Genomic DNA, 13,778 nt, shown 5'->3' on the forward strand with positions numbered 1-13,778 from the left:
TGGTGCAAGGGATAGAAAAATGGAGGAAAAAAAGGACTTGAGAGTAAAATTATAAATAAACTCGTTGATTTAAGTTGATAGATGAATACATGAATGATTAATTACATAAAACAAAATAAATAAATATTATTTTGCTCATTTTGAATGTGTGTAAATGTATTTTTATTGATTTTATTCTTTTCATTTCAAAATTATATCCACTTTCATTTTAACACTTACAACTCTTTCTATATTTGATACTAATTTTTAATAATTTCTTTTACTTTTTGAAATAAAAATTGAAATTTTTCAGTGTTAACAAAAAAGTTTAAAACATATTAAAAACTCTAATGTCAAAGCGTTTTTCTTAGTGAAATATGGATATCCAATATGAAACAAAAAGAACAAAAATAACTAATATTTTGATATAAAAATAATTTTTTTAATTTTCGTTGAAAACCTTAAAGCTTTTTAAATTTTAAATATATTATAAAAGTTCATAAGATATCAACTTTAATTTAAAATTTTAATTGTTATTCTCTTTTTTCTACATCCGCACCCGTTCCATCACTATCCTCATCAAACACATAACGCTCTGCTATTGGTTTCAATCTCGCAACCTTTCCAGCACGTAGCAAATCCTATAATTCCCTTACACCAACCTCAGTACAGTAATCTCATTTTTGCCAGACAAAGCCCAACTCAAGGATATTATTAGATTAATAAATAATATATTTTATTTAATTTTAATTTAAAATATAATTAAAAATATTAAATTAAATATTATTATTATTATTATTATTATATAATATTCATAGGCAGACAATAAGACTGAGGTTGGACTCAAGTGTAGGTTTTCAATGTGTCAAGAGAACCTGGTTTGGTCCCATAAACAAGCGACATGTCTATTCATTATTCCATAGAGAAAAAGTATTAGTTAGCTTCAAACACATTGAGAGCAACATGTGTTGAAAAGATAGAGGTGAATTCTTTTCTTTTAAATTGTTGAGGAAACTTGGAAAGGATTTGGATTGACATAGAGGAAGAATCGGGAGAGAGAATTAGAGGAATTGGAGAGAAAGGCCATGGCCCAGAGCGTGTTAATGATTAATTTGGTTAAAATCTTCTTTTAATCATATTAAGTGAATGCGTTTGGAAAATTAACCGAATCATAAAAAATAAATTTTTAATCGATTAATCAATTAATAAATTAGATTGATTCATTCGGATATGATGTAATCATTTAATATATTTATATTATTATATAAAAATTTATTTATATATATTATAATTAAATAATTTATATACAAATCAATTAATTCGATTAATCAAACAAAAGTTTCAAAAAAATAATTGAATTAATTCATTTATAATTTGTTTTTTTTGAATTAATCGAATAATCAAATTAATTTAATTATTTTAATAAAAAATTTTAATTAATTTAATTTTAATCGAAAGGTGCTCACTTTCAATAACTAGGAACAAAAATGGAATTAGAGGTCGAATGGAGGGGAAGACATTTGGAGATACAAGCAAAATAGTGATGGAGGAGGAATAAAGGATAAAAAATAAAGATGTAAATACGTAGGGTATTCATTTTTCAAATTCATAGAAGATATTCGTATCTTATTAAAATTTGAATAAAATCACAAAACATTATAAAAAATTGAACCCTATTAATAAAACATTATCTACGGATTATCCAAATTCGTTAAATATCTAATTAAATATTTCAAATAATAACGACTAAGAATCATATAAAAATTAACTTTATATTTATTTGTTTACAAAAAAGAATTGATTAAAATGACAAAGATTATGTGGCAGGTAAACAACATAAAAGTTTGAATTTCATAAATTACAAAATTTTGAGATATTATATATAGTATTAATATATATAATACACACAATAAAAGTCTGATTGGGAGTAGTGATGAGAAAGAAAGAAAAAGAAAAAAAAACTAAAAAAACTTATTTTTTATATAAATATTATTTTTTACCGTATTTCTTTTGCAAACGTTATTATTCATAAAAAAAGTAATATGTATAAATATATGTAATCCGATTTGAGTTGAAGTTATTCTAAGAGTAATACTAGAAACCTATTCAACTTTTGAACTCTAATTGGATATTAAAAGTTTATTCAAATTTATCTATAATCCAATATAAAATACTTGAACCTTTTATCTCATCTTCTTTTTTCTTTCTACATTAAATTACTAATAAATAAACTTATTATTTAATCTATTCTTTTTTCCTCGTTCTTATTTCTTTTTTAATTTTTTGAGAAAAATATTTTTAGAATTTTTTTTTGATTTAGGCAATTTCCAAATTGCATATCTTATTTTCAATTTTTTTAATTTACTCGAAATAATTTAATATGTTTTATGAACGATTTGATCTTTCAGAATTACCATTTAATTTCTTTATTACGTTGTTTATTGATTGAATCATCATTAATACACACAGTTAAACAAACAATAAAATAGAAATAATTAATAGTATATTTTAAATGCGTAAAGCGCGGAAAACAAACTAATAAAGTGACTGACAGACAGCTGACTTTGATTAACACCTGGAAAAAGGAGTATGATTGGGGTCTTTCTTCTTGACACCGCAATTCGATAGCATTTTCTTCATTTGAAAACATGACACCTGGACCGCCAGAACATACCACATCCTCCATGGCTTTCTGTTTTTGCAAATGCACATTGCCCCCACGTCTTTTCCCCTTTATATAATTACATTGGACACGCACCAAAGACACTCTTTAAAGTTATTTTAAATATTATTTATAATATTTCATATATTATATACCAAAATCGGCGCAGATCCAATTATTATGTAAATCAAAGGGGAAAGTATAGAAAGACAGTTGTGCTTTAGACTAAAAGGTAACTTTTACGTAGTATATAATTCCAAATTATTCTTTTAAAACATTTTAGAAAGGCTTTTTGAATTTTACGCGTAGGAACGATCAAGTGTGTTGCTTGGCCTTATGTCTGGCCAGGAATTGCGCGGCGTGGTTGTAGCCATCAGACCATGCTACACCCACTCTTACCACGCTTGCATCATCGTATCTTCATCCTCCATTTTCTCGTTTAATTTTTGTCCTATTTTTTTTATTTAATTTTAAACAATGATCTGTATTTTGATACACGGACAAGATATAATTTTTATATTTATACATTGTCACTTCAATAAATACTCTCATTTCATTAATAAAACAAAATTAAAAATTTTTAAAAACTTAAATTAAATATTAAAAATTTCTTAATAATTAATTAAACAAAAAATAAAGTATTTTTGTCCAACTACAACTACAAGTTTACTTATCTCTACACTATGATGTTACAAATTGATGAGTCACACCCTTATCTAAGAGTGTGTAAACGATTAGTTTGGTGAACTCAGTTCTAAAAATCTCAAAATTAAAAAAAACGTAACTCTTTTAAAAAACAAAACTAAATTGAAATATTTGTACTAACCCAAAAATCAAACGTTGAACTATTTCGGTTAGTTTGATTTAGTTACCAAATACTAACTTTGTAAATATGGAGGGAACAAAATTATGAGGATGTGTATTTTTTGACTGGATTTCATATTGAGATATTTTCTTATTTTATTTTTTTAATTAAACAATTAAAAATGAAGAATAAAAAAATTTGTTTTGTTTTTGAAGTCGAAGCTCATATCTTCTTCAACAGCGTCTGCTTTCAATATATTTGTTTCCTTTAATTAAGACACTGTCAATAGAAATATGAAGTTAATATTATATATTTTGATCTTAGACTTTGCACATGAAAAATATATACTTTAATTACTTAAGGTAGGAAAATCTCAAATTATCCTTGATTATGTAAGTATTACTCAATTTGATTAATTCTATTAGTTTGATTAAGAAAATTCTAAATCGAAAATCGAACCGATTAAACTGTTTTAATAGAATTTAATTAACCAAAATAACTAAATATCAAACTAATCGAATTAAAAAAACTAAACTCACTTTGATTTAGATCAAATCTTCCATTCGATTTGAATTTGGACACCCCCACCCTTACCATACAATTTTGTTAGCATAAACTTATATGGTTTCTTATTAAAAATTTAAAACTTGTGCAGTACATGGTATAATCCGAAGAAACTGTAAGATGTCGGTGGTATAATCGAAAATATAAATTTGAAGTCGTTGATAGATTAGCAGCTGTATAAAAGGAAACTAGCAGCTGTATAAAAGGAAACTATCTATGATAGCGGAAAATGATCCCCCGCTGGGACCGTTGTAGACGGACGTTTCTATCGCAAGACACTTGTGTCAATAAATCAAAATCACGCGCTGCCACGTTTAAACTTAGCAAATTTTTCGCTTCTGGGTCGTCACCAAAGCACTGTCCAACCGTCCGATGACAGCTTTGCTAATCTTTTGCCCCTCCCCCTTCGCGATCCGCAGCTGGCTTAAGGATGCAGTCTCCGTTTGTTAAACCAAAAATTAAGAAAAAAAATAGAAACAAAAGAGGAAACCACGTTCGCTGTAAATCGGAGTATGCACATTCAGTAGGATCCATTAATTTCCTTTATTTTCTGGCAAAAAAGAAAAAGGCAACTAAATATTCACATTCTCTTCTTTTTCCTTTCTTTTTTGTTCTTTCCTTTTTTTCAAGTACCAAATCATCGAAGCGTAAGCTTTAATTTCTTGCCTTCATCGTCTATATTGTAAGGCTACTGTTTTATTGAAATAGTTTCAGAGGATTTGGAGTAAACTCGAGGGGAAGCTACGAGAAGCGTAAGGAGAAAAAGAAGAGAAGAAGCCAAAGAAGCAACAAGTGCTTTCGGCGTTTTGTTCTAGTCATAGAGAAGAGAACCGTAACGCAGGTACAGTTGATAAAAAAAAAAACGCCATTTCTCTTTCTTGTTTGATGTTTTTGTTTTCGTTATTCGAAAAAAAGCCGTACATGGTTGGACGGCTCGGCGGTCGGTTTGTCTTCTTCTTCTCCCCTCGTCTCTTGTTTAATAAGAGACGGTTGAAGTAAGTTATACGAGGCGCTTTTCGGTGCGTAAATCAAAGACCGCCTTCGTTACTGTGGACTGCTTCTTTTAATATATTCTTATTAATTAATAATATATTTTATTAATTAATAAGAAAGAAAAAGAAAAAGAAAAAGAAAAAGAAATGGTTTGGAGTTGTGAGGCTGCGTCGGTTTTCTCGTGAGTGGTTTTCCGAAAAAAATAAAAAGAAAAACTGTGTTGAGTGCTCCCCGTAAAATATTACTTTTTATCCTCACTAAGTCGCAATGTTTTCGAAGTTAGTAAAATACCCATTACTGAAAGGGGAAGGCCAACCGGTAAACCTAGAACTTACCTTCTTTAGTTGATGGGATGGGTTTTCCACTAATTAATTCTATTGTTGTTTGGAACATAGGAAAAGAAGAGAAAAATCTCTAATCAGTTTAGTTTTTGTTATTTCTAAGCTTTGCAAGCAGACCAGTATTGGTATAAGCCAAAATAGTAGTAGGATTTGAATTTTTACAGGGCGAGAAATTGGAGATTTATTGACAAAGAAGATTCCTGCAATCTCTCCTTTTTGTCTTTATTCCACATCGCATAAGAGAGAGAGGGAAAAGTTTAGAGAGACGAATCGGTAAATAGAAGAGGCGAGAGCTTGAAATGAAAACAAAGTTTTTGTGAATATTGAATGAAAGATAATACTAGTGATAGTGAGAAATAGAGAATGACGGTGCCATCTCTCCTGCGACACACAGAGTGATGAGTAGCTTATTCAAGGGGTCGCCTTACCGGCGGCCGAATGACGTGGAGGCCGGAAGCAGCCGCTCCGTCCACTCCGACAACGAAGACGATGAGTTTTCCGCTGGTCCTTTTGACATCACCAGTACTAAGAATGCTCCCATCGAACGTCTCCGCCGTTGGAGGGTAATGCCCTAATTTCTCTCTATTTTGTGTAAAAAATTTGGATATATTCAATGCTTTGTTAAGTGATGCTGATTATTACTTTATGCTTTTGATTTTAATGGTCTTGGGCTACTAATTTTGGGCGTACGGAGAATAAATTAACACATTATATTGCCCCTGGATTAACTCTCTCATATTCCTTCATAAAATAGTAATAAAAAAAATAAAAAGAACAGATGAGAGCTGCATAACCTTCCCGACTGCAAGGGTTTAATACTGCTTGGGGTTGTTCATGCAAATAAATCAAGAGGGAAACTGAACTTCCATTCTCTCATAAGCTTGTTCTCATCCCCTACCCTCAATTTCTTTCACTTTTTGTTTTTATTTCTTTTTTTCTTCTCTCTCTTTCGCTCTTTTTTTTGGGCCTTTTCCATTCTGTTCGAGCCATAGAAGTTTTGATTGGTTTCACCTGTCTTTCATAGAGCAATTTTTTGATTGTTTTGCTGTCTTGGTCCGGTCTTGTTGCTTTTTCTACTTGCTTTATGGTTTTTGCTTTTTTCTGATTAAAAAGTTAACAAAAAAAAAAAAAAAGAAAAGGAAATCATACAAAGCATTGCAATTGATTAAAATGCAACAGCAATTTTAGCATAATTATTCTACATATTTGTATTTTGTTCTTAAAAATACATGTTTTTTAATGTTAAAAATTCTCTTCACTTTGTATTCTAACACCCTTTTAGTGTTTTTTTTTTGTTTGCTGTTGGAAGTGAATATGAGGTAGTGAAAAAAATAAGTAAAACGGTACCCTAATGAGTCAGCTTAGGATGGCAAGTGAGATAGTTGTGTAAAAATAGGCTATATTTTTACAAAATCAACTGTAGAAACAAGTAGCAATAGGAAGGAGTTTCACCCAAGACAGCTTAGGACTCTTGGCCCGTTAATTTTGGGATTTGTTTTTCATTTTACATCTCTACTTCTCCCCTGTTTACAATCAATAAAATTTGAAAACCTGTGTTTGTTCTAATTTTCTAAAAAGTAGACAACTGTTTTAGGTTGTTTTTCTTTTTTTTCTCCTTAAAACTAGAAAACAAGGCTTGTCAAATACCTTATTTTATTAAATTATATGTAAAGAAAATGCAAGATTGACAATGGAAACTATTTTTCTGAAACTAAGTGGGCCCTAAAAATTGGGACAACCTCCCTAAAATACCCCATCTTCAAATAAATGAATCAAAGAAAAACCTCTTCTTTAGCAACTAAGTAAACTTACGGCTGTTTCAAAACAGACAATTAATGCGATACCCTATCTGGCACAATCCTGCTCCAGTAAACTTAAATGGCTGCTATTTTGCTTCTGCACCTAATATTTAAGTTTTATGATTTAGTTTTTTTGGCATTATTGAAGGTTTGCATTCCTTTGCTCTTGAATTTGATGTTTTTCTGTGCTTGAATTTGGCCTTGTTTTGATGTTTGCACTTCAGAATTTTATGTTTGCTTTATCAAATAGACTTAGCTGCTCCCAATTTGCTTTCTAGTCCTCTTAGAATAATGTCGAGGTTAATTATCATGTTGGTTTTAACTTATTTTTTTTTTCTTTTAGGAAAATTCTTTGAACTAGATGCTTTTGAGTAGCACCATTTCTTCTCGCAAAATTTTATTTGAAAACTATCTACTATGTAGTGGAAATCTCCTAGTTGCTAGTGAGCATTGTCACTTGGTGGTTTGAGCCTAGTTGCTTTTTCTGATATAGTTGGGTTTCTAGTCTTTTCCTTATTTCTTAGAAAGTGATAATTGTCATAGGTTCTGAATGGTGACTTAATAAATTGTCTTTTGTAGCAAGCTGCACTGGTGCTTAATGCTTCTCGTCGATTTAGATATACCTTGGACTTGAAAAAGGAAGAAGAGAAGAAGCAGATATTAAGGAAGATCAGAGCACATGCGCAAGCTATACGAGTATGCTATCCTTGATTGAGTAGTGTTCTTTATGGGATTGAGGTTGAAGCTTTCTCCTCTAATTTTTTGTTTTTGGCTATATTAGGCTGCATATCTTTTCCAACAAGCCGGTGAACGAGTAAATGGTACTTATTCTGGTTATCTTATACTCAGCCCAGTAGAATGATTTGTAAGGATAGTGCTTATGTTTTATAGCTTTGGTTTGATATTCTATTCTTGCATTGTTGCCGTGTCAGCAGGTTCATCCAATCGAGATTCCGCTATGTGTTGTCATTACTCTTTACTACCTTGCTTCATATTCTACCTGCATGTCTTTTTTCTTGTTTTTTTTGGTCTTTTTGAACTTAATTTTTTATATGTTCCAGATTTCTTCCCTTTCTTCTGTTGAGACATAAAATATTTCTCATATTTTCATATGAGTTATTTATACTTTTCATTCTTCAAATGGTGGTCAACCTAGAATTTAGGCTTGTCATATCTTAGTATCTCTGTTGCTTTTGTGCATTTTATTGTTTATCTATGGGATTTTTTGGTTTACAATTTGAGTCACCCAAATCTGGAATACAGATTGCTGGGTGAAAGAGAACAAGAATAACTGAGAAAAGAAAAGAAAAGAGAGGCATGAAGAACTGGTGGAGAGAAAGGGCAAGAGAAGAGGATTTGACTGAGAAAAGGAGAGAGATGCTTTGGTCAAAAAAAAAGAAAAAGAAAAAAGAAAAGCCAAAAATTCAAGGAAATTGATAATAACGGTTAGGTGCACAAATTAACTTTTTTGTTGATATTGTGTTTTAAGTAGGCTTCAGGCTCATTAATTGCTATGTAGTTCACTTCAGATGTACCTCATTCTCAACATTTCCCTTTAATATTCTTTGATATAGTTAACCAATCAAATTCTTTAGTAGTTGGCGCAAATAAAAAAACTGCTTCTGAAATTGACCGTTTCTTATTTGCCTCTTAAAATAATTTAGATGTACCAAAAGCACTAAATAAGATGTAATGTTGATTGCTTTCTTTCTACATTCATATAAAGCGTTGATTTTTAAAATATCTGTATACTTGTATGTTTACATAGAAATGTACTTATGAAATAAAAAAAAACACCTATGTTTATCACCAAATAACTTAGATAATGTTTTAAAGTGTGCTGGGACATGAGTTAGCAAACCAAGCCTATCCCCTTGTTCCATGGCATTAACTATGCCATTTACCCCGTCCCCTAACCTGTAGATGATCTGAGACATGCTGCACTTTTGAAGACTATGGTTAGGATTGACTTTTTAATACCTATCTAGATCTATCTCTGTAAAAGTCATTGTTGGTTTTTGTTGACACTTTGTTATTTCCTTTTTTTGATATCCAATACTATTTAATATCTAGTGTTGTCCAGTCTTTGTAACTCTTTCTATTACCTTGTTACATTTTGTGTACTTCTTGTTTCTTCAGAGATGCCATAGAGTTGAATTAGCCATTTGATTTGAGATAGTAATTGTTTGAGAAGGGCTAAACGAAAGCAGCATTTATTGATCAAATGAAATGATAATGCATTTGCAAATTTCATATCTAAGAAAAACTGCCGTCTTGATATTGTATCATAATTCATTAATCGATGTTCATATAAAACAACCTCTTGGGTAAAATCTTACTAACATAGCTTTTGTTTTTCTGTGGCCAAGCCTTTCCTTCAAACAAACTCTGCTGATCAATTCCTCTGTTTTTCGCTGTCTTTCATCTAGACTAGTATCTATATTAATGAATACTATGTATAAAGCCATTGATCAAGTTGGTTTTGACCAACTTGAGCTTTTTATTAGCATTACATATAAGTTGATACTATTTTAGCTTTCTTTTAGGTAATGTATCTTACTGTGTTGCATGTAATTTATCACAAAAAATATGGTTTTTTAAGAATGTTGTATTATGTGTTTTACCCACTGCTTTTTGGTGGTGCAACTGCTTATAAAAGCTTATTGTTTTGATTTAGATGTTTATCACAGTGCTTTGATTTTGCAGGGATTCCAATTCCACACCCACCTGCTGGCGGTGATTTTGGAATTGGACCAGAGCAACTTGCTTCAGTGACTAGGGATCACAATCTTAATGCTCTGCAGGAATATGGAGGGGCAAGTTTATGAAAATAAAACTTGCTGATTAATATATATATATGTTTTTTAATGATTTTCCACTTATCTTAGGTTTATATGTTTGTTGTGTTTTTAAATCAGGCTAATGGGCTGTCAGAGTTGCTGAAAACAAATTTGGAGAAAGGGATTCATGGAGATGACACTGATTTACTGAAACGGAGGAATGCATTTGGTTCAAACACATACCCTCGGAAAAAAGGAAGAAGTTTTTGGGTACATCTCAGTTTCCATTTGTCTTTCTTGTATTTTTTTTTTGGTTCCCTCCTGTTCATATTCTGTTTGTATGCTTATAAATTTAATTTTGTTTAGTTTTTGTTCTGTGAATGGAATATTTATGATCCATTACCTTTACTTTTTTGCACACAGAGGTTTGTCTGGGAAGCTTGCCAAGATCTTACTTTGATAATTTTGGTGGTAGCTGCTGTAGCTTCTCTGGCTTTGGGGATAAAGACAGAGGTGAGCTTTCTTATGCATGTTTAATTACATTGTATTTTTATTTTCATGAGCAAATGTTGCTAAGTTATGATTATAATTCTTTTCCTTTTTTCCTTTTGAGATGCAATAAAATTATTTTTTATAATTTGATAATATTACTGTATTGATAAAAGCAACACTATGCATATGTAAATAACACAATCGGAAGAGACATCTTTTGTTTCATAAAATCATAAGGAGGATATTCATAATGCTGGTCTACTGTGACATGACTTCATAGATTTATGTTGTGTTCTTCATTGATGTGTGACATGGTTTCTGAGACTAGAATGTCATGAGGTTGTAAGTATATATTCAACTAGTTATTAACATGAGGTCAGCAATTGGGTTTTTGGTTGGCAAACCTCACTTTTTTACATCATGAGGTCAGCACTGAAATTTATGACTGGTGAATAGAAGTCTTTAATATATATGTTCAAAGCATATTGTACATTATCTCTGCATTAAGTATGGGACTCAAGCAAATGCCAAAATTTCTTCAGGCATGAGTATTGCATAATATCAATTTCTTTGTTGTGACCAACAAAATATGTACCCTCTGCATCAGTTTTTTTGTTTGAAGTAGATATTTTCTTCTTCAAGCTGTTTGTGTTGTTCTACGTAACTAGGCCTTTTAAATAAGAATTTTCAGTTTTCATATATGCTGTCATTTTCATTTTCAGGGTCCCAAGGAAGGCTGGTATGATGGGGGTAGCATAGCATTTGCAGTTATACTTGTTATTGTTGTGACAGGTACTGAACTGATTGTGTAAAGTTGTTGCAGTTTTTGGCATGATACATAAAAATATACACTTTTTTGGTTGTTAATCTTTCCCTTTGTTCTACTTGATTCTATTTAACTACTCATTTTTGAAAGCATTGCTGGAAATTGTTGATTGAATCAATATATGTAATTTCAGTTAATAAATCCCTCTGGTAGATGAACTTAATACACTGATGCAGATATTTTGCATTTTGCCTTTTAATTAGTAGTATGTGATTACAAAGTTCATTTTTAGGCATGCATTCTTTGCAATAAGATTATTTCTGCATTCTTAAATCATTTTAGTAGTTAGCTCAACTTTAAAGCTAAGCAAAAAGATTGTCCTTTTAGTGCTTAATTGACATGTGAAACAAGGCTAGTGTCTTGTACTGCAACTGTAACTTCCCAAAACCATGCAGTTATGTGGTGCCAAGGCTACTTATAGTCAAGGACAGCCTTTCTTGTTCTTGTTTTCCTTTTGGGATATCTGTTTTCTGCCTCTGTTACAAACAAACCTGTCAACCTCACTCACACGATTCTTGTGTCATACACTTGGGCTACCATTGTGCTTGGAGTTTAGTCCTAGTTACCCAACAAGATAGACCACAATGCAATGAAAAACTTGGGATATCACCAACCTGTTGCCAAGCCAAAACAGTGAGTGGCATGGGCTTCTACCCTATGTTAGTAACTCCTGTCCTGAATTTATGCTGTATATCATACTTATTTGATTTTCTTTTTTTTGTTACGTAGGCTTTGAGCTACACAAATGGAAGTAATCTCTGGTCCTATACACTCCCATCATCTTCTTAGTAAGATTTGAACTTAAGAGTTAAAGAGTTTTAGCTGCTAAATAAAGCTAGGAGAAACTGAACCATGTGGAAAAACCACCGAACTTGACTTTAAAAGTCAATGACGAGAACCTGTCCTGACTCTTAACCTGAACAAATACGAACCCAGAGTACCAACACAAATATGAAATGACCCTAAACTTATTTTGAGCATAAAACATATTCTTTTCTCATTTAAAATTTCAATTTAACTAGAATTGATAGTTATAATGATTATTCTTTTGGTACATGGGATTACATAATGGGAGGTAACCCTCTCCCATCCCATAAATCCAACCCTGCTCTCTCAGGATTCAAACTTCAGACCTCCAAATTGGAGTCTCAAGTTCAAACAATTGGTGTGTTTCTATGAATGATAATGATGCCATGAGGAATAACCATATAGCAACTAACATTTGCCATAAATTTATCTATTCCTTGCTAAGCCTTGTTGGTAAGTGCATTTGATAATCAATATTCGTTAGTAAGGGTGTATGGCAATTGAAGTTTGCATTATCTTATGTTATGGCTTATTTTAGATCTTGTTTTTGAATTTTCATTCCCATCTTCTAAGTGTGGATTGGTTGAGCATCAAGCCACAAATGTAGAAACAGAGTTTTTGTATTCTTTTTTTTTTAAGTTCTTATTACTCCAATTTAAGTGTTGATGTTGCTGCATGTTTTAATACTGGGTGTATAATTTTTTATATCATGCCTTTTTAAATCTGCAGCTATTAGTGACTATAAACAATCTCTTCAGTTCCAAAAACTAGATGAGGAGAAGAGAAACATACATTTGGAGGTAGGTTTCCACTGGTTAACAATTGATATGATTATAAACACTATTCTTTTGGACTTTATGTTTGAATGCTACATGGCAGGTTGTTAGAGGAGGTAGAAGAGTTGAAATTTCGATATATGATATTGTTGTTGGTGATGTTGTACCCCTCAACATTGGTGATCAGGTATGTGGCTCTAGTTCATGCCTTTCACTTCTATTATCCTTTTAAATGCAGTGTTTGGCTGGAATTTTTAAATCTGCCTTTTAGGTCCCTGCTGATGGAATTTTAATCTCTGGTCACTCTCTGGCAATAGATGAATCTAGCATGACTGGAGAGAGTGATATTGTAAGCCTTAAAATCCTTAGTGCTATTTAATGATATGCTTATTCTATGCATGCTTGCAAATTGCAATTTCATCTTGTTTCAAAAAAAAAGAAAAAAAGAAAATTGCTATTACACCTTGTTGCAGGTTCACAAAGATACCAAGCAACCTTTTCTAATGTCTGGCTGCAAAGTGGCAGATGGAAGTGGCATTATGCTGGTAAATTTTAGGACTTGTCTTCTTTATTCTTGTACCTTCCCTTTTTATCATTGTATTGTGTATGCGGCAATCAGCCTGTTCAAACTTTTAGTATTCACTTTACACACAGTGTCTTAAAGGTATTAGAACTTAATTTAATAAAATCTGCTGTTCCTCGCAACTAACTGTATTTGTGTATTTGGTGTACATGGGCAACATTCTTAATACTCACCTACATTTTCACCAAAATCATTTAGGCTGCATTTTTTGCTGTTTTCCTTTGTAACAGATGCATATGATGTTCTCTTTTACTATCTTATATTTGTCTATTCACATTGATAACTTGTAGACTGTTACATTCTAATCTTGTTTCTGATAAATTGAAGTATGCACTGAAACCTTGTATCTGTTTATAGCTCAAATAAGTATT

General features: G+C 31.4%; 1 protein-coding gene across 4 annotated transcripts in view; it reads left to right on the plus strand.

Annotated features, from left to right (window-relative positions):
- LOC18589453 (calcium-transporting ATPase 10, plasma membrane-type) overlaps nucleotides 1–13,778 on the plus strand; it is a 37,254-nt gene that overhangs the window by 11,371 nt on the left and 12,105 nt on the right. For 2 of the 4 annotated variants that reach the window (XR_016028463.1, XM_007014433.3), the window contains exons 1-13: nucleotides 4,285–4,578; nucleotides 4,719–4,851; nucleotides 5,739–5,907; nucleotides 7,723–7,839; nucleotides 7,925–7,964; nucleotides 9,850–9,959; nucleotides 10,062–10,193; nucleotides 10,347–10,436; nucleotides 11,138–11,207; nucleotides 12,778–12,848; nucleotides 12,928–13,011; nucleotides 13,096–13,173; nucleotides 13,298–13,369. Coding sequence is in view for 3 of the 4 variants with exons in the window: in XM_007014433.3 (XP_007014495.3) it covers nucleotides 5,743–5,907; nucleotides 7,723–7,839; nucleotides 7,925–7,964; nucleotides 9,850–9,959; nucleotides 10,062–10,193; nucleotides 10,347–10,436; nucleotides 11,138–11,207; nucleotides 12,778–12,848; nucleotides 12,928–13,011; nucleotides 13,096–13,173; nucleotides 13,298–13,369 (1,029 nt within the window). In the remaining variant the exon portion in view is untranslated. Of the gene's footprint in view, nucleotides 1–4,284; nucleotides 4,579–4,718; nucleotides 4,852–5,738; nucleotides 5,908–7,722; nucleotides 7,840–7,924; nucleotides 7,965–9,849; nucleotides 9,960–10,061; nucleotides 10,194–10,346; nucleotides 10,437–11,137; nucleotides 11,208–12,777; nucleotides 12,849–12,927; nucleotides 13,012–13,095; nucleotides 13,174–13,297; nucleotides 13,370–13,778 lie in introns of those variants that run through there. The other 2 variants (XM_018127328.2, XM_018127329.2) reach the window with 2 other exon arrangements.

Source organism: Theobroma cacao, chromosome 9, assembly GCF_053813885.1.
Source record: "Theobroma cacao isolate CCN51 chromosome 9, ASM5381388v1, whole genome shotgun sequence".
In the NCBI taxonomy this organism is placed as follows: Eukaryota; Viridiplantae; Streptophyta; class Magnoliopsida; order Malvales; family Malvaceae; genus Theobroma; species Theobroma cacao.